This window comes from Parasteatoda tepidariorum, chromosome 6, assembly GCF_982258835.1.
Source record: "Parasteatoda tepidariorum strain Cologne lab strain chromosome 6, Ptep-v5.0, whole genome shotgun sequence".
Taxonomy (NCBI): Eukaryota; Metazoa; Arthropoda; class Arachnida; order Araneae; family Theridiidae; genus Parasteatoda; species Parasteatoda tepidariorum.
Window position 1 is genome coordinate 21,350,775 of NC_141760.1, and position 24,667 is coordinate 21,375,441.

The window sequence follows — 24,667 nt, forward strand, 5'->3', positions numbered from 1 at the left end:
CTGACAGCAGCCAGTGATGCTTGACTTCGGTGATCTGCTGGGAACCGTGTCTAAACGATCAGTCCACTACGGGACCCAATTGGAAGGGGCCATTAGGTAGGTTGGTGTCCCGCAATGGACTAAACGTTGTGTGGTGAGGGTGTGCGGTATTAGTCCTCGTTAAACTGTTCTACCGTAAAGTGCTCGACTTCGCGTGCAGGTCGTTGGACTTCCGAAGCGGGGGTGCCATCCCCTCCGCAGAGGATTAAAATTGTGATGACATGTCTTCGGATCATCCTCAGGAATGCTTCCCAGACCGTCGCCAATAGCCCATTGTGCAGCTCAAGTGCGACATTAATGAACTACAGCAACAACCTTCTAATTGGGGCCGAGGTAGCCCAGCGGTTAGACAATCGAACTCAGGTCCTAAGGGTCCGGGGTTCGATCCTCCACTCCACTAAGACCTACCAACTACATAAGATATACGTGTTCATAAAATCTGTGTAATCAAAAGTCCTGCGATCGATAGCTGAGCATTACCATGAGTACAGGGTTCTGGAGAAAAGAAAATTTCCTTCCCGTTCAGATCTATGTCTAAATTGAGGAAGTGGCCCCACGAATTGTGATGATATGTCTTTGAATCCTCCTCAGGGATGTTCCCTAGATCGTCGCCAATAGCCCAGTGTGCAGCTCTAATGTGACTTAAGTAAAGTACTTACCTATCTTTTTTAGACTGGTAATAACTTGGAATCAACCCCAAATCAATTAAAGAGTTATGCATCATTATATAAACTTAAAATGAACTCGAAGGAAGTAGGGGCTATCGAGAAATTAAAAAGGAAAGATTCCAAACCATACTAGAGTGAGTCACAGGTTCGTTCCCCGAAGTCATTGAATAATCTTGAATATTACTGCGTGTACCATAATAAAAAAACCTAATTATAAATCGAAAATTGTGCACTCAACTACTCATACCGACTCCTGCTTTAATTTTTGGAAACTAAGAAGAATTTTGATTTTAAGTTATTTGTTTCCCTTTGATCGTTGCAGATCGGTGACATACACCTGGAAACGATGAAGTTCCTATCATTTTTTTTTTATTTGAATTTGGGGCAGACGTTACTGTCACCATATTTCTATATATATATTTTTTTTTGTGTGATTTTTGCGTAAACAAAGGGTCGAAAGAATGCTACTGAAAGGTAGTAATAGTAACAGTAGTGCCGCATTCTCGTCACTCTGGAGCTACGCTAAAGACTATTCAAGCGATCTCAGAAACATCTCTGAGAATGATCCGAAGACATGCCATCACAATTTTGATCGTCTGCAGAGGAGCTGGCTTCCCTCTTTTATATACTGTCGACCAGTGTGCTATGTAGAACACTTAACGGGAGACGATTGCCGATATGGCATCCCCTCGGTCCCTTCGCAGGCTGATCAAATGAGTCACCCAACCGCTCACTGACTGTAGCCAGTGATGCTTGATTTCGGTGATCTACTGAGAACCGCATCACAGAGGGAGAAATTACAGAAAGGGAAAGATATCCTAAAAATAAAGTAATTAAGCAAAAATATATTACATAAATTGTTATAATTTCATTAGGAACTCTTAACAAATACAGCTGCTATAATTTAGTTCATATTTTCTTAAACATTTTAGGTTAGTTAAAAACATTGCTAAGTCAGTCCCCGTATTTTATCGCATTATACTCCGAAAATACCAGCTTTTGACACCAAATACTTTATACTATACAGCGTTTGAAACGGAATATGTCTAATCACTTATGCGCTTTGAACACAAGAGCTTTAAAATTGTCCGAAACGTTAAGATTGTGATAGAAAAAAGTAGTATAATGGTTACCAAAAATTGACGAAGCTTCCATTTAATCTGACTTTCTTACTTCGTGCTAGTTGAGAACTTTAAGCTCGCACAGTAATTTTTGTTATAGTAATTTTTTTTAATATCATGAGATGAGTCAATTGTTGTTGTAGTTTATTTACGTCGCACTAGAGCTGCACAATGGGCTATTCGGTAACGCCTCAGACGCCCAGTTCCATTGCAACGAATGAACGAACAATGGGCTATTGGCGACGATGAGATGAGTTAAAGATATGTTAACAAGAAAGTTAAATTGAATGACATTGTAATTAAAAAAGTAAATTATTGGGAAAATTACAGAGATTTGGATTGGTAAAAGTTTATTTTATTATAATTTTTAGTAGCATATTTTTTATCACTTAAATAAATATTTTTAACTTATTAAAAATACCCTTCTTATCTTACTTAACTTTTATTCACTCGATAGAATCTTGCTATTTTTGCAATTTGATGGATGAATATTTGTCAAAATTCAGATTGCATTCTGACTAGCTTGAGCACTCAAAACCACACTGAATCTCCGTGTCAGGTATCAATACAAAATTCAATCATTTCGCGATTACTGCTAGCTGAATTTATCACCGGCAAAGAGAATTTATTATCAACCAAAATTTCCTGACCAGATTAAAACTAGTTACAGCATTCCAATTTTAACTGAAGCTCTACGCTGAATTACAATGCCATTTGCAATCAATTGCCAACTACTACAAGCAGAATTTATCGCGAAATTCTGCCAAATTACAGCCAAAGAAAGTTAAACTCCAATAGAATATGCAACCATTTTCTGACTTACTAGAAAGTTCGCTGTTGTAATGTTGTTTCCATGATTATCTGTTTACTACAATAAGAATTTATCATCATATTCTAGCAAATTTAATTGATGCCCGGTAATTGACCACTAAAGTTTCGAAACTGATGACAAATTAAAGAAAAATTGTTGTTCCTATATTACTACTACAGTACAATAGTTACAGTCAATCAATTTTTGATCTACTGTCTGATTAGCTAGAATGCTTACATTATAAATGGAGCTCTGTACTGAACGACATACTAAGTTTCAATTATTTCCTGGCCATTACATGTACATTTTGCAGCCATTTTTATTTATTTATTTATTTTATTTTTTATATATTTTAAAGATTCTATGTTGGAAGCGTACTTTCCTGCTGTATGCGCGTGCTCATAGCGCACCTTATTATACGCGTCTCATCATTACCCGTTAACTAAAACAACTGTTAAATATTCATGTTCTTCCCGCTCTACAAGTGAGACGGATACATGTGAAGCAGTTGGCGTCATCATTTTGTGTTAATTGCTCATCCTAGCTCATCCTGTATTTGTTAATAAATGTTTGGTTAAATTAGTTATGGTCGTTGCCTTTACCCATAATATTACAGTACAGAACCCGTTATCCGGAAAACCAAAAACCGGAACGAAATTCGATAAATTTTCCCGCCATTTTTTAAGAAAAAAATTTTTTTTCCTCATAAGATTTTAGGATTTTTCTTTCTTTTTTGAAAGATGTTTATCTTACCATCATTTTGGAAATAATCATTTGTGTATTACTTCGTTTTTTCAAGATTATTTCCAAATAATTTTTTTTTAGATGGGTTTAACAATTAAAAAAAACGGCTTTTTGTAGCGATTCAGAAAACCAGAAAAATCAGTTATCCGGAATAGCGATGGTCCCGATCGTTCCGGATAATCGGTTCTCTACTACTATCAAAAAATTTATGGAAAATTCAGATTTCGACTGCATTTCCACTTGTTAAAATGTTTAAAAGTGAACTGTGTAGGATGATAATGCTAGTACTGATCATTTCTTGACTCCTACAGACATAATTTATGCAGGCAAATACAATTTATAGACAATTATTGTTTTGACCGCTTCCTGATTAACTGCTCAAATTTCATTTGAATTTTCAACTGAACACAAATTTCAGTATATTTCGAAGTTCCATAGGCTAAAATACAACGAATTCTTTGTTGCTATAGTACAATATTTTGTAACTTTACATTTTGTATTTTCCTCTTTCCAAAAGACAGAAAACTATGCCGAAATACTGCAGATTGTTGATGTAAAGATTAAGCACTTTAAATATATTTAAAAGAAATCCTACTTTTAGTTTTTGCAGAATTTTCTGCTAGAAACAATTTTATAGTAATAAAATTAACTTTTTATCAGAAAATTAACGATTTATTCGGCACATAATAACATAAATAACTTGATAAAAGAGACAGGTAGAGCTATAAACTTTTTTTTAGATCTGATTATATCAAAAATAAATGATGCATTGCATTATACTTGTGTACAACAAATACTTTACCTTGTCTATCACTCCATGTTAAGTCTTCCAGTAAAAGTTTGTTTCGCTTATTTCGGTGAATTTTGGCTCTCAACTAATCAGAAAATGCTACCCGTATGCCGTTACTACCTAACGAAGTTATATAGCTGGAACTCTAACCTTCTCGTAAACTAGACAGAAAGTATAATTTTTAGAAAGATGAAACTTATTATTTCAAAAAGAGGGTGCAATGCTGAATCGGTTGAGATTCCAAGAAAATATTTCAATCATGTGCAATGGTACTTTTGTAACTACCTTACTTAACCGGATCGAGACCTAGAATGTAATACTTAAATGAAAATGGTATTTTCAGTTCATATCGCCAAGGTGACTACTTTATCTTTTATTATCAATTGATATTTTTTTTTAAATGTATATACTTTGTGTTTCCTTAAGTACCCTAGTATTCTTTTTTTAAATATTTCTTGTTTGAAAAGTTTTTAATTTTTTTTATTATCAAATATTGGTCAGAACCTTTTCAAAAAATAGGAATATTCTTACTATCAATAGCCCAAATTTCAAAAATACTAATAAAATTTTTAAATTAATTAAATCACCCTCATATTTTAAATCAGTTTCATCAAAAGCATACTTTTTTATAACTTCATAAGTTTATCATCATTCAAAACAAAGTTAAGTTTTGTATAATGCATTCTGTCTTCCTTCCCACATTTTGTATATTTAGAACAAAACCATGCAAAACGATATCAAAAGAAAATGTACTTTCATTTGTGGTTAATTACGTGATGTATAAAAATAACTTTACTAGAAAAACCACAGAAAAATCTGATGATGTGGTTTACCATAAATTTGGCGTCAAACATAAAACGAAAGAGGGCTTATTTTTATAATAAAGTGCACACAAAGAAAGAAATCCTTAAACTCCAAAAATAGTAAAGTCAATTTTACTTTGTGAAAAAGATTGAACGCGCACTTCCTTGCATCGTTCCACCGTTATTTCTTGAACAATATCAGTTAAAAAATGTTGAATGTTTTTGTCTGACCGAACAAATAGACCAAAATGCTTAAGTTTTATGCTATGAAAAAAAATTGAAACCAAGATTTAATTTTATTATTTGACAAAATATCTCTAAAAGGAACTTATAATTACCCTTTTCTACACAAAACTAACAGTTTAAACTCAGGTGAGTTTTTTATATGGCATTTATAGTTCATCGTTTTGTTTTTCTTATTTTATCATTCGTCGCTGCATCATAAAAAGTTTGAAAACTTTTTGAATACTAAAATCATAAACAGCTTAGTTATGAGCAAATGCATTTAAAAATTTTAACTCCTTGGTTCTCACACCGTTATTACCAGTGCCAGCAATTACCAATTTCAGCATAGATATATTACTATTACATTCTATAATTATTTGATAATGCCCAAAACGAGATAATATGATGCTGATGAAAACACATTTTTAACAACCAAAAAGTAAAAGGGTACATTTTTAAAACCATCACATATATCACATTAGAGTAGCTCTAACACAATATTAACAATAAAAGTAAACAGTTATTCATAACTTAGACCCATATGTCTATAAGATTTAAAATGCTTTAAAAGTAACACTCCGTTTCCGAGGGTCGTAAAAAAGTTGTTAAATTATATAATAATTGGTAAATAATATAATAATATTGGTACTTTATATAGGCACTGTAGTAATAAGTTCCGGTAACGGAATAGCATTTTTATAAACTTATGTTTTAATAAGGATTTTAATATAGATCTTTGCACAGTGGTACAAACCTAGTCTACAGTACTGTACAAAAAAAATTAATCGAAATACGTTGATTCGCCTGATCCAATATTTTTTTATTTATTTTTTGTGCGTTTTAGTTTATCCTATTTAATTGATTAAACCTCTTTTATTTTGTTAAGTAAATAAAAATACTTTTGTTTGTGGGTTTTTATAAAATAATAAGTAATTTCGGTGTTGTTGACAGCTTTCAAAAGCCCGTTAGTGCTCTTACCATATACTAGAATTCTATACCAAGACAGTTTTCGCCAAGGAGGAATATATTATGATTGGTTGAACTGTATTTTAATTCTACCCTTGGCGACAATTTAATTTCCAAAAATTCTTTATATTCATTTATTTTTTTTAGTTGTTTCAATTTGCAAATATATTCAAATAATTATTTATTAATTTAATATTTCAAAAAGGGCCTACCTACAAAATAGTTTAACATTATTAATTTATTTTGTTCAGATTTTTCGATTTACAAAGATTTTAATTATTTACAAGTTTTTAACTTAAAATATGATTCATTTATATAATTTAATTGTTTCTATCTCCAAGAATTTTCTTACAATTATTAAATAATTGTCTAATTTAAAATGTTATTCAGTTATTTCATTCAGTTTTTTTCAATTCTCGAACGAAATTAGCAACTTTCAAAATGGCGTCAAGGGGGGATTTAAACTAGTTTTACTCAAATTTCATTTTTTAAATTATTCATATCACCATCTATATCTAAATTTAAAAGAAAAACATTTTAAGCTAATATTTATTTAAAACTCACTTGACAAAAAATAATCCTCCTAAAATTTATGTTTTATGAATTTATTAAAAGAATGCCGTAAAATAAGAGTAATTGCTTCTTGGCTCATTGTTTAGTAAACTTTACAGCCTCTGTAGAAGGCGCAGTATTTCCGAAATCACCACTCGCATTTTCAACGAACTGAACTCCAGGTTCAGATTCACCGAGTGACACATTCACAAATTTTTCATCACCAAAGGAGTATTCAGAAGTATTTAATATTTGTTTAAGAGGATTTTCTTCTTCTTCGAGTCCGAATGGCACAAATCTTGGTACATCGGAGTTTTCACAGGTATTTAATGCTTGTTTAGGTGAGCTTCCTTCTTCTTCTTCGAGTTCAAAAGGCACAAACCCGGATAACTCGGAACTACCTAGTTCTGGTGTTCCAGGAGTCAACATTGAATTTTCGACGTAACTGCTATCATTTATCTTTTCGCTGTATTCATCACCAGTTTTAGGCGTTGATTCCAAAGAAAACGCGAAATCATCCCGAAGTTTTACGAAACTTTCGCTCATTGATGTTGATATTTTTTTAGTTTTTCGTCTTTTGTAGCAACTACCAAATAATTGCTGGAAAAACTTGGAGCAGCTCATGCTATCAAGTCTTCAAATGTTAACCAGTATTTAAAAGTTAATAAAAATTATAGAGATATATGGTTTTTTCTGGTGAAAACTTTAATGCAAAACAAATTTTTAACTGGAATGTATTCTCTTGTTAATTTTGAAAATGGAATGGGATCAACGTGCACTTATCAAACCTACTGTGACCATGCAAACCTACATTGCAAAGAAAAAAATGCTATCACATAGCTCTATTATGACATGTTGTAAAACTTCATGAAAAGTCAAGTTTCTTTGTATAAAAAATGGTTAAAGAAACGGCGTTCTTTTTTTCTTGTGAATGTCATGTATTATTAAATGCCAGCCACCATGCTAAATAAAATTAGTCGAGACAAAAGTTAGTTGGCAAACAGGCTACAATAGGTGTGGTGGTAATCCCAAGGAGTTGAAGACCTCAGTCAATGTTTAAACCCGTCGCAGAGTTAAACGTTCGTAATGTGACGAAAAAGTTTAATTGATTCTGTTATTCTGGTACTAGGCTGAACTAGATCGTAACTTTAGTATTTATAAAAATTCTAATTGGGTATAATATTAAAAAAAACACAACTACTTCCATTTAGTAGGAATAACATTTACCATGACGCAATGCTAAATTCTATGCCACTATCCACATAAATGCCACTATCCACATAAATCAATTATTAATCAAAAATCGAATATCAATTACTTTTCTTTATAATGCAATAAAATCTGGCGAGCAGCTATTTAAACGATCAAACACTTCGTTTGTTTATTTGTGGCTTGAAGTTAGGCTCGCAGAAAATGCCGTTCATGGGTTAAATTTAGTAGGAATAACACAACCTGTGACGTAGGCTATAGTATACCCAATTGTGATAATTAACCCCAAACCTTTAGATCCCATTGTCGTTCGTAAATTCCTGAATCGTAATAGGCCATTTGTTTGCAAAAGAATGAATTAAACTCATCTATTTTTAAATAATTGATTATCATTGCATATTTATTATTATATTTTCTGATAACAGATTTTTTTTCCATTTCTTTTCAGATTTTTTTTTTTCATTTATTATTGACCCTGATTGTGATCTGTCTGTCTCGTTATTTTAAAAATTATGGAAAAAATATTTGCTTTTTTTTAAAATTCTAAATGCTATTAAATTAATTGGTATAAAATTAGGAAGATAAAAGTAAAACCTAAGACCATTTATATGAACTTTATTAATATTCTACTAGAAAAATGACAGTTGTGACTTAAAATTGATATTTTATGAAAATTACTGACTATTTGTAATACACATTTGAAAAGAACGTAGTTAAATAAGTTTTAAAAAAATAAGTGTCAACAATTTAAATCAAATGAATAGGATATTTCGATATCATGTGATCTGTCACCATAACTACACTCACCAAATGGATTTTAAACTTGCGAATAAAAAATAATAAAAAAAAGCAAAACTTTGCCCGAAGGTGGCTACGAGTTACACCCTTGAGTTGATTCCCTTCTGTGATATTTTTTAATTTCTCGCAGGTGTTCGCAGTAAGCCACTGCACTACCAACAGGACTTGGCGATTATTTTGGCGTAGATCACGATACTGAAATATTCCTGAAATGACTAAAAGCTGTGATTTAATTTGTAATTTTTATAACTCGATTTTACGAAAAAATATTCCTAGCTCTTCTAATAACTAAAATGTTTAAGAAAGTGAGGAGATTTTATTTTGTGAAAATTTAGTAAATAGAAAAAATTTCAAGTCCGAAAAATATCAAACCTTATTATAACTTAATAGCCAAAAGAACGAACATCGATATCGTTCCCTTTCTTTTGCCATAAAAAGTGGCCACGTATATTTTTTATTAAAATTTTTTAAATACTTAATTTTAATCAAAATTTTAATGTTTCCAAGGTTAAATGTGCACATTATTTATTAAATAGTAATTACATTTAGAATTATATTTTTCGATCGAAATTGTATTTATTAAAAAACGGAGTTTGCAACTACTATGTTATTCATCTTAATTTATTTAATGTAAAAAAATAAATACTCATAAAACATAAATTTAGTTGATATTAAAACCTTTTGAGTATATTAAGTCTAAGTTTAATTGTCTTAGCATATTTCCGCGATTTTGTCTTTATTGAAAAAAAAGTAACAAAAACTACTTACATTTTAATGTCTCAGTTTTTACATATTCGACTGTTTATATAAGTTATATTCGACATATTTTAACATTAAATCAAGCATAAGTACGGATATTTTTCCTCTCAAGTGCGCCATTTGCTTCAGAGATACATTTTCGAAACATAATTCTTAGAAAACAAAAATCTTAATTTATGTCAGATTATTTACTGGCCGGTTCTATTAAAAATACTAATGAAAGACTACATCTCGAAATTTAAAGTATTGTTTGTGGTATAAATTAATGAAGCCAAATAAAGTTTAATATATTCCGCAATAAAAAATTCGATTATACTGTTTGCTATATTTTATCCCATAAACATAAACATAGAGGGAAATATTAGAGAATTGTTTTTAGAAAAATAAAAATTCTGAAATTGAAATACAATATGATTTTTTAGCGAAAGCATTACTGAGGAACTATAAATTTCGAGCTGTTCAGATGAACTGCAAAAACACAAATATTTTACCTAAATTTGATTTCAACTAAAATTTATTACCATACATAAAACTTTAAAGTAGCCGGAGTTTTGTTACGAAATGAAAATGTTTATAAATTACATAATTTGCTCGTAACAAAAACCTATTCGTATTTTAATAAAACAAAACTTCACTGTTATTTTTTTGTTTTTAATGTCACAATTTTCTGCTCCCAGATCGAACCAACCAAGTGTTGACGCAAAATATTCTCAGTGGTAGACGGATAATGGGTTAGAATCCCCTTGGCGTTGGGCTAACCGTGGGAGGTTTTCGAGGTTTATCCCTCCAAGTATGCAGGTTAATTCTATCAAAACTGTCCAAGATGGTTAGCTTTCCCTGATGCTTGATACAGGAGTTCTTTTGTCTGCTGGGCTCAGTTCAAAATTACAGGGCTACGGAGTTAAACATTGATAATCGTAAACTCAAAATTGGGTTGGCTGTTCAACACCAGTTATAAAATAAAATAAAAATGTCCCAATTTTAAACATATATTAGAATAAATAATTGCGCAGTTAAATATAATAAGCATATTAAATATATTTAATTGGTTAATGAAATTAAGAAAAATATGAAGCTACTTTAAATTAATTCCTCATTAGCTAAGGCGGAACCTAACGTGTTATTATTTATATTTCATCATGATCATGTAATACTGCGTCTTCAAAATAATGTTTTTAAATAAATAATGCTTATATTACTTATAAAAAAATATGCACCTCAAACTTTCGTTAATAAATAAAATATATATTAAAATTTTTGAAAGTAATTCATTTCAAACCGGCACACCAATCCGAAGAGATTTACTACGATAGTTACGAATTAAAATCCAATCAACCTGCAATCATTCATTATTTTTGCTATTTAATGTGGCATCTTTTTTTAACCCTCTGAAATTTTAAATATGATTTTTAACACAACCAGGTGTTTCGTGAAGCGATTGGTAAGAACGAAACAAGAGTCTGGCTATAGCAGGTGCCTCATCATCTGCTTTTCATCATATCTTATACCTAGGCGAATGTTTTTGATTTTAAACACAAGCCGACAATGAACTTCTGCAGATCAGGCTCCTGTTTTATCTTCGTATCAGAATTTCTTTCGATTGTTGCCAGAGGCTATTTCTTGAGTGCCAATTACTGAGACTTGTTTCATGTTAGAAAAGTCTTTTATTAATTTTGCCAAACAGAATTCATTTAAGGACTACAATTGTTTGTTATTTTTCGTCAGTATTTATCTAGAAAAAAGCAACATATTTATTTAAGAAATTTGAGATAGCGCAAATTCTTTTTAAAATAAAATTATGTTACTAGGTTATATAGGTATAATATTTTGTACATAAAATACAATAAATACTTTTTGCATATAAATAAGGTAAATGATTTGAATAGTTTCAATTTTTTAGTACTACAGTAAGTCTGTGTCCAAGTCTGTAATCCAAGTGTTTTCAACAATATCAAATCAATTTTTATAAACAGAGATATGAAGATTTCAATTGTAACAAAATTTACTTTATCATATTAATTTATCATATTAATATTCAAATAAATTTTTTTTGTTAAATTTTATTTCATTAAGTAAATTTTGTTATTTATAAGGTTACGCATATTTTAACACGTGAGAAAAATAATCAAATATATTTATAATTATTTTGATGCGTTTCATGCAAAATGTCTTTTGAGTTATAAAAATAAATAAAAAATTTAAAAAATGAGAATTTTGTTATTTATTTATCTGTTTTTATTTATAAATAAACTGCTAGTTTTATTTACTTTTTATTTGAAGCTTGGCAGGTCCTTTAGTTAAAAAAAAATTTATCGAAAACTTTTTCTTAATGAAATATATAAAACATTTATTAAAGTACAGAATTATTCAATAGTTCGGATATGAAATATTACTGTATATCATTGAGTATAATTGAGAGATTATTTATTAATGTTACTATTATTATTATTTATTTATTATACTTTCTCTTATTTATTTATTAGTTCCTTTTCTTAATTATTTGTAAGTAGACTAATTGGCTCTTACTACACAATTCAAAATTTTTGTAAAACTCCGAACACAACTGCCTGACCTTTGACAAACTAAATTACAATTAACTCTAAAACGTTTCGGACAGTGAAAATAAGTTGAAGTTTTAATATGAAGACCTGGCAATGTAACGGAATGTGTAAACAAATTTAGTGTACAAAAAATTTTGAGAATGTGTTATTATTTACAAAGATAGTGGCAAAGAAAAATCGAGGTGATCAAAGAAAAGTGACAAAAATAGATTTTACATCGATTGTTGCTACGTGAGTATTATTTATTGAGCTGTAACAATGTAAGTTATTTAATTAAAAAAATTAACAAAAAAAAACAATTTTCCAGGGATTTTAATATCTTTCTCTATATTTTTGACCGAGTAAATGAAAAAAATTTCTATTTTGCCTTCTTTTTTTATTATTATTATTTTAAGAAATAGAAAGAAAATAGGAGGAGAAACATTATAGTTAGCAATATGTAAAATCGTCTCGAACATTTACTTATTTACTGTTAAGTTTTAAACGTGAGTCTTTGACACGTTTCCAAAAGAAAATCAAAACAATACTTTTCCAAAAGCTCATTTCAATTATTTTCTAAAGAAATTAAAACTTAGAAATCCAAGTGTTTTCAACAATATCAAATCAATTTTTATAAACAGAGATATGAAGATTTCAATTGTAACAAAATTTACTTTATCATATTAATTTCATTAGTTAAAATTTTTAATAAAAAGTTCTCAAAGTCACTATAAAACGCATATGTATAAAAAATATGAAAGAATCTAACTTCGTAAAAAAAAATTGATTCTAATTTATTTTAATTTATGTATTTATTAATGATTAGTCTTAAGCAAATATAAAAACTGCTTTTAAAGAAATATAACATTTTGAATTAACATGCAGAAAAATTACTTATTACTTTTAAGGTGTAGTGAGTATAATAATTATAAAACTCAATTAAAAATATTATTTGTACTAAACGAAATAATAAACTATGTACAGATTATTTTATATGGCCAAAATGTCCTTTTTAAAAGTTTAACCTTAACGGGTGGTGAGCGAGATAAGAGTATCTGAAAAGTCGTTGCTTGAACAATAAAATTAATGACCACTACATCCTTTCCTTTCATCAAACTGCGGATCTACCTTCAAAGATTAATATAATTTGACGACTTTATTGATTTAATTGTTAGAGCTGCGCCAAAGTGGCGAAGTTTGGTGAGCATTTGGCAGATGAAGTGTTGAAATGATAATTTCAAACAAACGCATTAATTACTGACAGCTTTCGATCTTCTAATTCGTCTATTTCCTTTGACATAAGGCGTTCGGCTAAGGTAGATGCCTCATTTAAGCTTTCTCGAACAAAAGAGAAACAGCAGGAAACTGGTGACTTGATTTAGTGGACCATGAGGCTTTCGATTCACGACCCACTTGGTTCAGCAAGGAGTCGACCCCATAGCTTCATTGTGCCATCAAATCTTCCGGAACGCTTAGCAAGGGGTGGGTGCCTATGTGATGAACAACAATAGGTGCCACGCGCCTCGTATCTTGACATTGAATAGATATCCATAACTAATATTTCCCCAGAAGGTGCAGGCTGGGTTCTTTGACATAAAAAATAGAATCGAACAACTAATAAATAAAACATCTTGACTAGATTTTTTTTTCTTCTGTAGTTGTTTAAAAGCTTTTTAAATATCGAGACCGTTTGGCTTCTTTTAGCTTTCTTCTATAGACAGCTGTTTGTGGCTAGTTTGAATAATTTTAAATTTTTTATTGAATCGATATTTGCTGTATTTTCATAATTGTTAGACCATCGTAGCATTGACATATATATAAAAAATAATATCAAACGATGAAGGAAGGTCAAAAAAACAATTTCGTGCAAGTTAATTGATTATTTTTTGTAACAATATTTGAACTATGTGAAGCATACTTTTAAGAACTTCCCTTAGTAATAAATAAAGACACAAAAATGTACGTAATATATCGATGATTTTTAGGAAGATTTATTTTTAAATCTTATTTGAGGATCAAAAATTAGAAAAGCTTACCACTATGCTTCTTGTATCATATTTTATTTATTAATCTTTACAGTTAAATGATTTTTGTATTTACAGAGCAAGACTTAAAATGTAGAATTAATTTTCTTAAAAAAAGAACTAAAATTTTTATTATAACAAAAAGTTTTTTACATTTTTAGTAAATAGTTATAGTCTAAGAGTATAAGTCTAAGATTTAATAATTAAATTGTTCAAGCATTTATAATATTCTAGGCATTTATATTTAACTTAAATTTTAATTACATTGAAATTTATTGTTTAGAACACTTTCAAAGAGCTGCATTGAATGTGCCATCTACTTCCAGTATTTAAGGTCTTAAGAAATTTATAAATAACACTATTTAAAAACAAATTGCTCAACTGTTAGAACATGGTTAAGAACATGTTCCGAACTACTTAGTGCATTTGAGAAAATTTTCTATAGAATGTATGAAAACATTCGGAAGTTATTTAAAAAAATATATTTTAATTGAAAACTTTTAATAAATTAATATTCTACATTTTTATTATCTGTCCTTAAATTAAACTTGAGTCTATTCAAAACTTTGCTCAACGCTTTTTTCCATATACTTTTACAAATACACATTTTAACCTCTTTTTTTTCAGTATGTGTTACGAAAAATTACTTTTTACATCAGACAATTACTTTAACTATCAATTTTTTACAACTTTAAAGCTCATTAGAACAACTAGTGAAACCTTTTGTAAAAATATTTTCAGATTTTATTTCCAAAACTTCCCGAGGAAACAGTTTTAGATACATAATTCTTCCCATTTGCTTTTTTTATAGTAACCCAGACTTTTTTTCTAAATGAACGGTGCAAAATTATCTTATCATTATTTTTATACTCTGCACTAGTAGTCTTTTAACACTAAGCCATGACTGTATTATAAATTATATTTTAATTACGCTGAAGCAATCATGAAAATATTTTTCAAAAAAGGCACAGTGGTTATCTTGAACTCAAAATTTAACTTAATTTTTATGCTACATATACTATTTTTAGGAAAGAATTGACTGAACATAAAATCTAAAAGTGTTTTAAAATAATATTAAACGTTTTTTTCTTTTTTCCTTTTTTTTATATAACTAGTTGGGTAAGATTTTTTTTTCTCTCACATTATATAAAGATCATTAAAAGCAATGATTAATTCCCAATCTTTACATATTTTTACAAGGCCATAAGATACAACGAAATTAAAGTTTAGTTCAGTTATTCTTTTCAATTGCAATTTCAATGAAAACTATAGATTTCCTTTGTGTTCTTTTTAATTTCAACAGCGAGAACGTTGACTACAGATGAACAAAACATAAAAATGATAAATAACTGTTACGAACTGGAAAAAGTTTTTTAAAAAAATCATATTATTAGCAAGAAAGCGTTATTTCGTATGACGTAAGAGACTTTGTAAAGCAGTTAATTAAACATTACATAATACACCCTATGACGAATATATATTTAGATTATATGGTGCATAAAAAAATGCACGATTTGAGATCGTAAGGTGCTAACGATAACAAATTTGAAAGTGTTTTAATATTAGATTCTCAGATCATTACTTATAATTTAAAAATGATTTATTAAAGGGGCCTTATGGGGATAATGATGGGGGTGGGGGAACTTGAGCACGCTCGTATTCCATAGAGTCAGCGCTAATTTGCATGACAAAGGCTCAAGGGAGTTTTGAATCGACTTATAGTCAGCTTATTTGTCATATCCAATAATGCACGATTGAAATAAGCTTTTAAATCATGCTTTAATATTTAATCATAATTTTTTTTCGTATTTATAATACCTTGCTTTCGGTTGTATTAAAATTTATTAACAGACATAATTGTTGGGTTAAAACATACTTAAAATTATTAAACTACAATCATTCTATAGCAATGGAGACATTTTTTTCTTTTTTTTTTTTTGGTTCCCCTTGTTATTCAGCGTAGTGTGTTTTTATTTCTCGTGTCACTGAGCATTAGACTAATAAAAAGCTTTAAGAAACATAAAAAAAAAATTATAAATCCATAAGATATTTATAAAAAGAGAAGAAAAAAAAACATGTCCCTATTCAACACTAAATCTATTCTGTTATTTAAATAATGAATGCGTCTTTATTATATTTTTTTCTCGATTACTTTTAAGTCGAAAAAATCAATGAATCAATAACTCAGACTATTATTTCGAATCAATTTTGCTCAAATGATGAACGGTAGATAAATCAACAAAAACGAATGATTGAATTTTATAAACGAAAAATGACTATAAAAACGAATATTAAGTTTAAAACTCGTTCTTTTTAACAACATATGAATTATTTCATATTTTTTTAATCAATCACTACAGAGCTGAAAAATTGTGGAAACAATAACTGTGGTTAGCATTTCTAATGAAACGAAGCAAACAGTGAATGGCTGATGAATCAACAAACAATAATAACTTAACTCTATAAATACAAAAGAAATTTTAAACCCCGAAATTAAGTGCAAAACTTATTGTTTTTCTTTTAAATCAATTGTTTTATGCATTTAATCATTCATTTTAAGGTTAAAGAAATTGATGAATCGATAATTCTGATCACTTTATTTCTAATAAAATACTCCCCAGAACAAATCGAGAATGGTAGTTAAATCAACCAAAAAGAAGGGCTGTTTCATAAAATAAATATCTTGAAACTCAAATTAAGTTCAAAACTAATTCCTTTTTAACCAATTTTCGATCATCATTTTAAGTCTAAGAGAAAAGATGAATCAATAAATCTGAATACTATCTCAAACCAATTGAACAAATTGAAAATTAATCAACTAACAAGAATATGTAAATTCTATGCATGCAAAACAATTTTTAAAACCTGAAATTAAGATTCGGAATCATTTCATAGTATGTAATTATTTTTTATTTATTCTTTTTTCTTTATTTCAACCACTTAAATGATTAAAAAGAATTATGTAATCGGCCCCGAACTCTGTTTTTCATGGCCGAGACCTTTACTCGTAAAAACTATCAATTTGTCAACTAACAATAATGACCTAAATTTTATATATGCAAAATGATTCTTAAAATATAAAATTAAGTTCAAGGCTTATTCCTTCAAATACAGTTATGGAACAAAAGAAAAGCCCCATATAACCTTCGACCTCCGCATCTTCGCCAGATCAGCTGTTTATCGGGGTGATACGGGCAGATTTTTTTTTTTATCATCTTTATAGTAAACCAAACTACAAGAAGTTGCAGCAGCTGATCGTTGACGAATAGTAAGCAGATGAATTGAAGTGAAGAGGGGGTCGAGAGTAGAAGGGGGATGGAAAACTCAGTGGCAGCACGCCGTCTCGTGACGTCACAATAAAAGTTAGTTCCGCAGGGCTTGTAGGCCCGTGCCGCCTGACGTACATCTGCTGTCGTTCAGCCCTTACCTACACTTTTCTTCAACAAAGGCGCACCTACAATATGCACAATTCTGGTGACATCTGTCGCTTTCGCTTCTAAAGGAGTTTCCTGATCCATAAACAATTGTATTTATTTAGCCACTTAAAGCCTATCTGAAGACTGTATGGCTCTAACTTTTAAAATGATTTCAGTACATTCAGAATTATTTACTATTTATTAATTTTTGCTTCAGGCGGACGCTACACAGCGGCAGAAACCCTTCATGGCAAATCCTCCTTTAACAACATTAGCATAACTGCCAACATGGGTAGAAAAATTTCAAATAGATTTTACGAAATAATATAAATTGCTGCATAATGTAAATATTTTACTCATAGGGAATTTTAGGGATTTTTACAGCCATCAGAATATAAAAACTACAATTTTTTTCCAGTTATGCTTGACATTAAATGAACTTGAAATGTTAATTATTATTATTACTAATAATTGTGAATAGTAGTAAGCTTTTTATTCATCAAAGATGGCTAAAAGATTTTTAATAAATTTAAAAAGGGAGCTCTGAATAAAAATAAACTGAACATTTTAGAACAAAGAAAGTTTTAAATTGATTTCTATAAATGAGACTCGCTTCATTACGTATTAGTAATATGCATTTAAATATTCAAGCACGCAATAATCTGTCCAAATATGATATTTTAATAGGGATTTTTTAGGAACTTATTCAATTTTAGGGAGTTTTCTAAAATGTACAAAAACTAGCAGAATTTTTATTAAACCAGTAAATCAAGAGAAACAGGTAAATTCCTGTAGTCTACTGGAAAATCCAGTGGAGTTGGCAGCTATGCATTAGTAATTTAAAATTTAATAGTGAAAGTGAGTTCAAGTAAACCTAGAATTACGCAGTGGGGAAATAATTCTGCAATAATTTATTTAGCATTTTGATATTTTGAAAACAATCTTTCAGGATTTGAAACTTTTTGATTTATCTGTATCGTTTTATATGGTCTTATACCGGGAAACCGGGTTTATATGAGTTTCATTTTTTTTATATTTTATGTCGCTAATAAATGAAAATAAATAATGCGGACGCCTTTTAAATAAAATCAATCAAATGAACTACAAGTTCTACAGATGAATGACAACAATTATAAAACTTTAATCTTTTAATAACAAATAATTTAGCATCAAAAACGGATTCTGAAAATTATAATTCTAAATTACAACAAAAAAGAACAACAACAAAAACTATCTCTGGTTGCCACGCAACCTAAAGTGAAATATTAAAACAAATAAATCTGAAGAAAATTAAAGGTGGCGCTTCGGTCAAATATACATACGCTAATGACTTAAAATCTTAAACATACTCCCACCTTGCAAAGTGATATTATAAATAGCACTTTGGAACAAACAGTTAGCATTTCTTTAAAATACAAACTAACTCATGTATATTGGTCACCTTTATATGAAACTAATAAAAAATATTCAATCATTATGTAAATAACAAAAAGTTCATAAATCCAAACGTTGTGGAATTTTTATGATTCTTCCCAATCTGCCTTTGATAGGAGAATACACTTCCAAATTATCAGGCACATCAACGGACTTAGGAATATTATCAACTTCCAAGTTAAGTTTCTTTGAAGACTTTTCCAGAACATCCATATCGTTCTTTGCTGATAACTCTAAAGGATAAAGTCTCTGGAAAGGTCGGATCCTTTCGCCTTGAGAGGTTCTTAATCTGGCTACTCTAGGAATACTGTCCTTTCCAGGATAAAGCTCCAAGACAATTCCAAGAGGCCAATCTATGCGTCGAGCATTATCTTGTCCTATTAAAACAATATCACCGATGTTTATTACATCATTCCTTCTTATTCCCTTGTGCACTAGCTGAGCAAGATATTCATTTCTAAATCTTTGTTTGAGATCTTCACGTAATTTTTGCAAAAATTTCACACGTTTCAACATAGAGGTTCGATTCACAAGGTCTAGATCGGGAGTTTCGTTGCTGTTGCTACCTTCCCCGTATATAAATGTTGCCGGAGTTAAAGGCACTAATTCAGATGGATTATCGTGAATGTAGGTCAATGGTCTGCTATTTATAACCGATTCACAGTCACATAAAATTGTAGTTAGTTCTTCATAATCTACAACAGATTTACCTAACACACGACGCAGAAGAGTCTTAAGCATTCCAACTATCCGCTCCCACCATCCACCCCACCATGCTGCTGTGGGTGGAATAAATTTCCAAATTATTTTCTGAGCTGTTGAGTACACAGCAATCTTATCCCAATCTAAATTCTTTAAATAATTGTTTGCTCCTACAAAGTTCTTTCCATTATCCGAGTAAATGACCGATATTCTACCTCTTCTTGCGATAAATCGTCTGAATGCTTGAATGAAAGCATCTGTAGTAAGTGACGGTACTAATTCAAAGTGAACTGCTCGGTACACAGCACAGGTAAACAAAACGATCCAAGCTTTTTCATTCGATTTTAGATACAGAGGACCGGCATAGTCCACACCAGACACTTGGAAAACTTTTGTCTGAGTAACTCTTTCTCTTGGAAGGGGCGCAAACGGAACTTCTACTGGTTTAGCTTGATGACGCTTACAAATCACACACTTGGAAATAACTTTATTTACTAACTTTTTAGCTTTAAGAATCCAGTATCGCTCTCTGAGTCTTGAGAGTAAGATGGAACGACCTGCATGCATCGCTTTTATATGCTCTTCACGGATTAATTCTAACACAACACTGTTAGCAGGTAAAAGGATTGGACATTTGAAATTCTCATTCTCATCACTATGTACCAGTTTGGTCTTTACTCTCAGAATATCACTTTTATCTCGAAAAGCTTGTATTTTGGCGAGAAATTTATCATCTTGGAAATGCGTTGTTTGCATTGACTTAAAAATCTCACTTTCTGCCTTTGTTAACTCCTCACAGATTAAATTTCCCTTCAACTTATCCTGATGTGAAACGTTGTGGACAAAACGTAGGATCCAAGCTACTACTCTTACATTTCTGCTATATGTTGAAAAGTAATTACACCATATTTCCGTTACTTCAATATTTACCATGGAAATAACTACTTGTTTTCTTTCTTTTCTTTTTTCCAAATTTACTTCCTCTTCATTAACGGAAATTTCGTCAGCTGCTGCAGGCCATTGTGTGTGGGAAAGATGTAGCCAGCTGGGGCCCTCCCACCACTTCGAATTGCCAAGTTGTTGAGCAGAGCAACCTCTACTTGGTAAGTCTGCGGGATTCATAGATCCGGGCAAATGCCTCCATGCTTTTACTGGAGTCAATTTCCTGATTTCTTGAACTCGATTTTCCACAAATACACCCCATGTGTCTTCTCTTTTAAGCCAAGCTAATACAGTTGTTGAGTCTGTCCAGAAATGAACTTTGTCCGTCTGAAACTGTTTTACTATTTCAACCGATAGACGAGCTGCAATTGTGGCACCAAGAAGTTCAAGTCGAGCAATCGTTGTTTCCTTTTTCCCGCTAGGTGCAATTCTTGCTTTGCTCTGAATCAGGTGAACTTGAACATTGCTTTCATCTTCTATTCTCAGGAAAACTACTGTGGAATACGCAAATTTACTGGCATCACAAAAGAAATGTAATGAAATGCGTTCGTAACCTTTGTCACAATGTAACCACCTTGGGATTTCTATGTGCTTCAGATATTCAAGCTGACTTAGCCACTTTGTAAAATCTTCTCGTGTTTTTGTGTCAACTTCATCGTCCCAACCAATTTTAGCTTTCCACAAATTTTGTAACCATAATTTTGGTCGTAGCGATACCGGGCTAGTTATCCCCATAGGATCAAAAACTCTGTGTGAGGCAGCTAGAATGCTTCTTTTGGTGATTTTTTCAAGTTTTGTGTCTTTCATATCAGGAATATTAATTAACAGAGTATCACTTTGTCTATTCCACTTCATTCCCAGAATATTGGTCTCACTAGAATTAGGTTCTGATGGGTTAGTAGACTCCCACCCTCGTAAATCAAATTGTCTTTCAGCCATAATATTAGTAGCAACTTCTATAAATTGTTTCAGCTCTGATTCAGTTTTCACGCTTGTGAGGCAATTATCTACATAAAAACTGCATATTAGTTCCTGTATAATCTCCTTAGGATATTTTTCATTCCCTCCCATTGCTTCTTCTAGTTTATTATTCAAATGGTATTGAATAGTGGCTCCTAGCAAAAACGGACTACAAGAAACACCAAACACAACTCTTCGATGACGAAAATGTTTCAGCTGTCCATCTTCTCCATACCATAAGAATCGCAAGAAATTTCTATCATTTTCATAAAGACTTATTTGCAAAAAAGCCTTACGTATATCAGCTGTTACGCCAAATTGATATCTCCGAAATTTATTTATCATTGAGGGAATTACTTCTATCAAATTTAACCCTTTTTCTACACAATCATTTAAACTAGGAACTCCTTTTCTCTTAGAAGAAGCATTGAACACGGGCCTGATTTTAGTTGTGCTGCTCTCCTTTATCACAGGTCGATGAGGTAAGTAATGACAAGGTATCTCCATGTCTTCTTTTGGAACCTCTTCAATTATTTCCTCTTTCTCCCAGTCCTTGAACACTTCTCCATAGGCATCATACAATTTGTCGGTTTTCAACTTGCGTGTTGTCATTTGCAATCTCTTTAACGCCAAATCATAATTATCTGGCAAAGGCAAATGCCCATCAAGCCATGGCAGACTAACTATAAAACGGCCATCTCCTTCAACTTTCACTGTATTTAAGAAATGTTCCATTGAGGCTTCTTGCAGTTCCTCTCTAGATTTTTGTTCTGAAGGATCTTTTATTCCTAAAGAATCTAATCTCCACATCTCAGAAATATCCATTTCTTTTACTAAAAGTGAAGTAACCAACATTGCGTTGCTTGACGGTAAATCATTTTCAGGTGCTTTCCCTGTTAAAGTCCATCCCAATAGTGTCTCTATTGCTACTAATCCACTTGCCAAAACTCTTCGTTTTCCTGTCATAAGTTTTCCTATTACGTCAGCTCCAAGCAGAATTTGAACTGGTTGTGACTCATTTCCGACGTCTGACAACTTTATATTCATTTCTTCAAGCTCTTTTAACCAGGGTCCAAAGCTAACAGGTGTTATAGTATCACAAATAGATGCTTGATCCAAAGCTTCCATGTTACAAGTCAAGTTATTCTCTGGATTCCTTAATCTAATTCTATAACACGTGTGTTCAAATTTATCTGATTTATGACCACCAAACAAAGAGTGTATGAGAGTTTCTTTTCTCAAGGGAACATATTTCATCGTTTCAGCCAAATTTTTTAAAATATATGTTCTTTGTGATCCAGAATCTAAAACTGCTCTCACCACAATTTCTTTTCTATCAGATATCAGCTTTAGTTTCATAGTTTGAAGGAACACTTTCGGACCGTACGTGATGTTGGACATGTTTATTTCAGAACTTTCACTTTTCTGCCCGGATTTATCGGGTTCACGATTTTTTGCAGCTAAAGATTCACACATTAGTACCACATGTCTTTTACCGCATATGACACATTTTATAAAAGCTTTGCACTTACGAACTGGATGTCCTTGCATTAAACAGGCAAAACAACATTGACTTTCTCTTACTATGTTCTCTCTTTCAGCTAAAGTCATATTTCGAGCGGAAAAGCAATCTGAACTTTTATGTTTCCCTGAACAAAACACACACACTTTCTTCAAATCTTTTACATCTGTAGTCAATAGATTTGCCGCTGTTGAAAATCTTTTTGTTGGCAAATCTCTTGCTTTCTTTTTAAAGGGTAGGCGTTTTTCATCAGATCCCAAGCCAAAACCTGACATGGCCAAATTAATTCTTTCTTCACCTTCCGTTTCTGCCTTCAGAAAAGCCATAATGTTCGTTAATCGCTCTTTGGCGTCAACTGAAGCAACGCGGGAAGAACTTCGGTTCCAGGCTTTTAGAAACTCTTCTTGGAAACAAGATTCTACCATAGGGAATAGTATTGAAGCGCATTTCTCGGTCGTAACACCTAACGTTTCTAAAGCTCTAAGATATGACTCTAGTTTGTCATAAAGGGACGTCATAGATATCTTTTCATGCTTTTGAACGGAAACTATGAGCTTCAACAATTCCCTAACATAAACTTCGACCAAAAGGTCATCCTTGCCAAATCGGGCTTTAAGGCTGTCTACTGCTTTGGTATAGTTTGCAGCTGTTGGAGGAAAGCTTTCTACAACTTCTCTAGCTCTAGATCCAACAGTTGTAGCCTGAATCAGGTATTGAAATTTGTTTTCAGGGGCAATATCTGTATCATTATTAATTTGTTCAAATTGTCCCCAAAATGGTAGCCAATCTTTTAAATCTCCACTAAATTGCCTAAGTTCTAATTTTGGCAAATTGAACTGCTTTCTGGCACTGGCACTAATAATATTTGGCGGAGACTCACCGGTTCTTTGCGATGTAGCTTGAATTCTCGCCAACTCCAGTTCATGTTTTCTTATACTTTCTCTCTCTTCATATTCTCTTTGTTTCTCTTCATATTCTCTTTGTTTCTCTGTTTCTTCATATTCTCTTTGTCTCTCTTTTTCTTCATATTCTCTTTGTCTCTCTTTTTCTTCATATTCCTCCTTTTGTCGTCGATCATTGACAGTAGCTACCAATACACTTGTTACAAAATCTGGATCAGCTAAATATTCTTTACTTTTCAAAATGATCGTTTTCAGATCCGCTACAGTAGCTTTTTGAGGTAATACTTCGCCAATTTCTTGGGCAACAATAATAAGATCTTCCTTTTTAAATCCTTTTGATGCTAAAAACATTTTTCAAATCAGAAATAGCGTATCAACCGTCCTGTCGCGGACGCCACAAAATGTCGCTAATAAATGAAAATAAATAATGCGGACGCCTTTTAAATAAAATCAATCAAATGAACTACAAGTTCTACAGATGAATGACAACAATTATAAAGCTTTAATCTTTTAATAACAAATAATTTAGCATCAAAAACGGATTCTGAAAATTATAATTCTAAATTACAACAAAAAAGAACAACAACAAAAACTATCTCTGGTTGCCACGCAACCTAAAGTGAAATATTAAAACAAATAAATCTGAAGAAAATTAAAGGTGGCGCTTCGGTCAAATATACATACGCTAATGACTTAAAATCTTAAACATTTTAAGTTAACAATAGATGTGAAGCAGAAGA

General features: G+C 31.1%; 1 protein-coding gene across 1 annotated transcript; it reads right to left on the bottom strand.

Moving 5' to 3' along the window:
* Nucleotides 1-18,959: 18,959 nt before the first annotated feature.
* On the bottom strand, nucleotides 18,960-24,278 carry LOC147807674 (uncharacterized). The gene is made up of 2 exons (XM_087166747.1): nucleotides 24,161-24,278; nucleotides 18,960-24,040 (listed from the first exon to the last, which is right to left on the bottom strand). Exons 1-2 carry the CDS (start codon nucleotides 24,276-24,278, stop codon nucleotides 18,960-18,962), a joined length of 5,199 nt encoding a protein of 1,732 aa, XP_087022873.1.
* Between the last annotated feature and the right edge of the window lie 389 nt (nucleotides 24,279-24,667).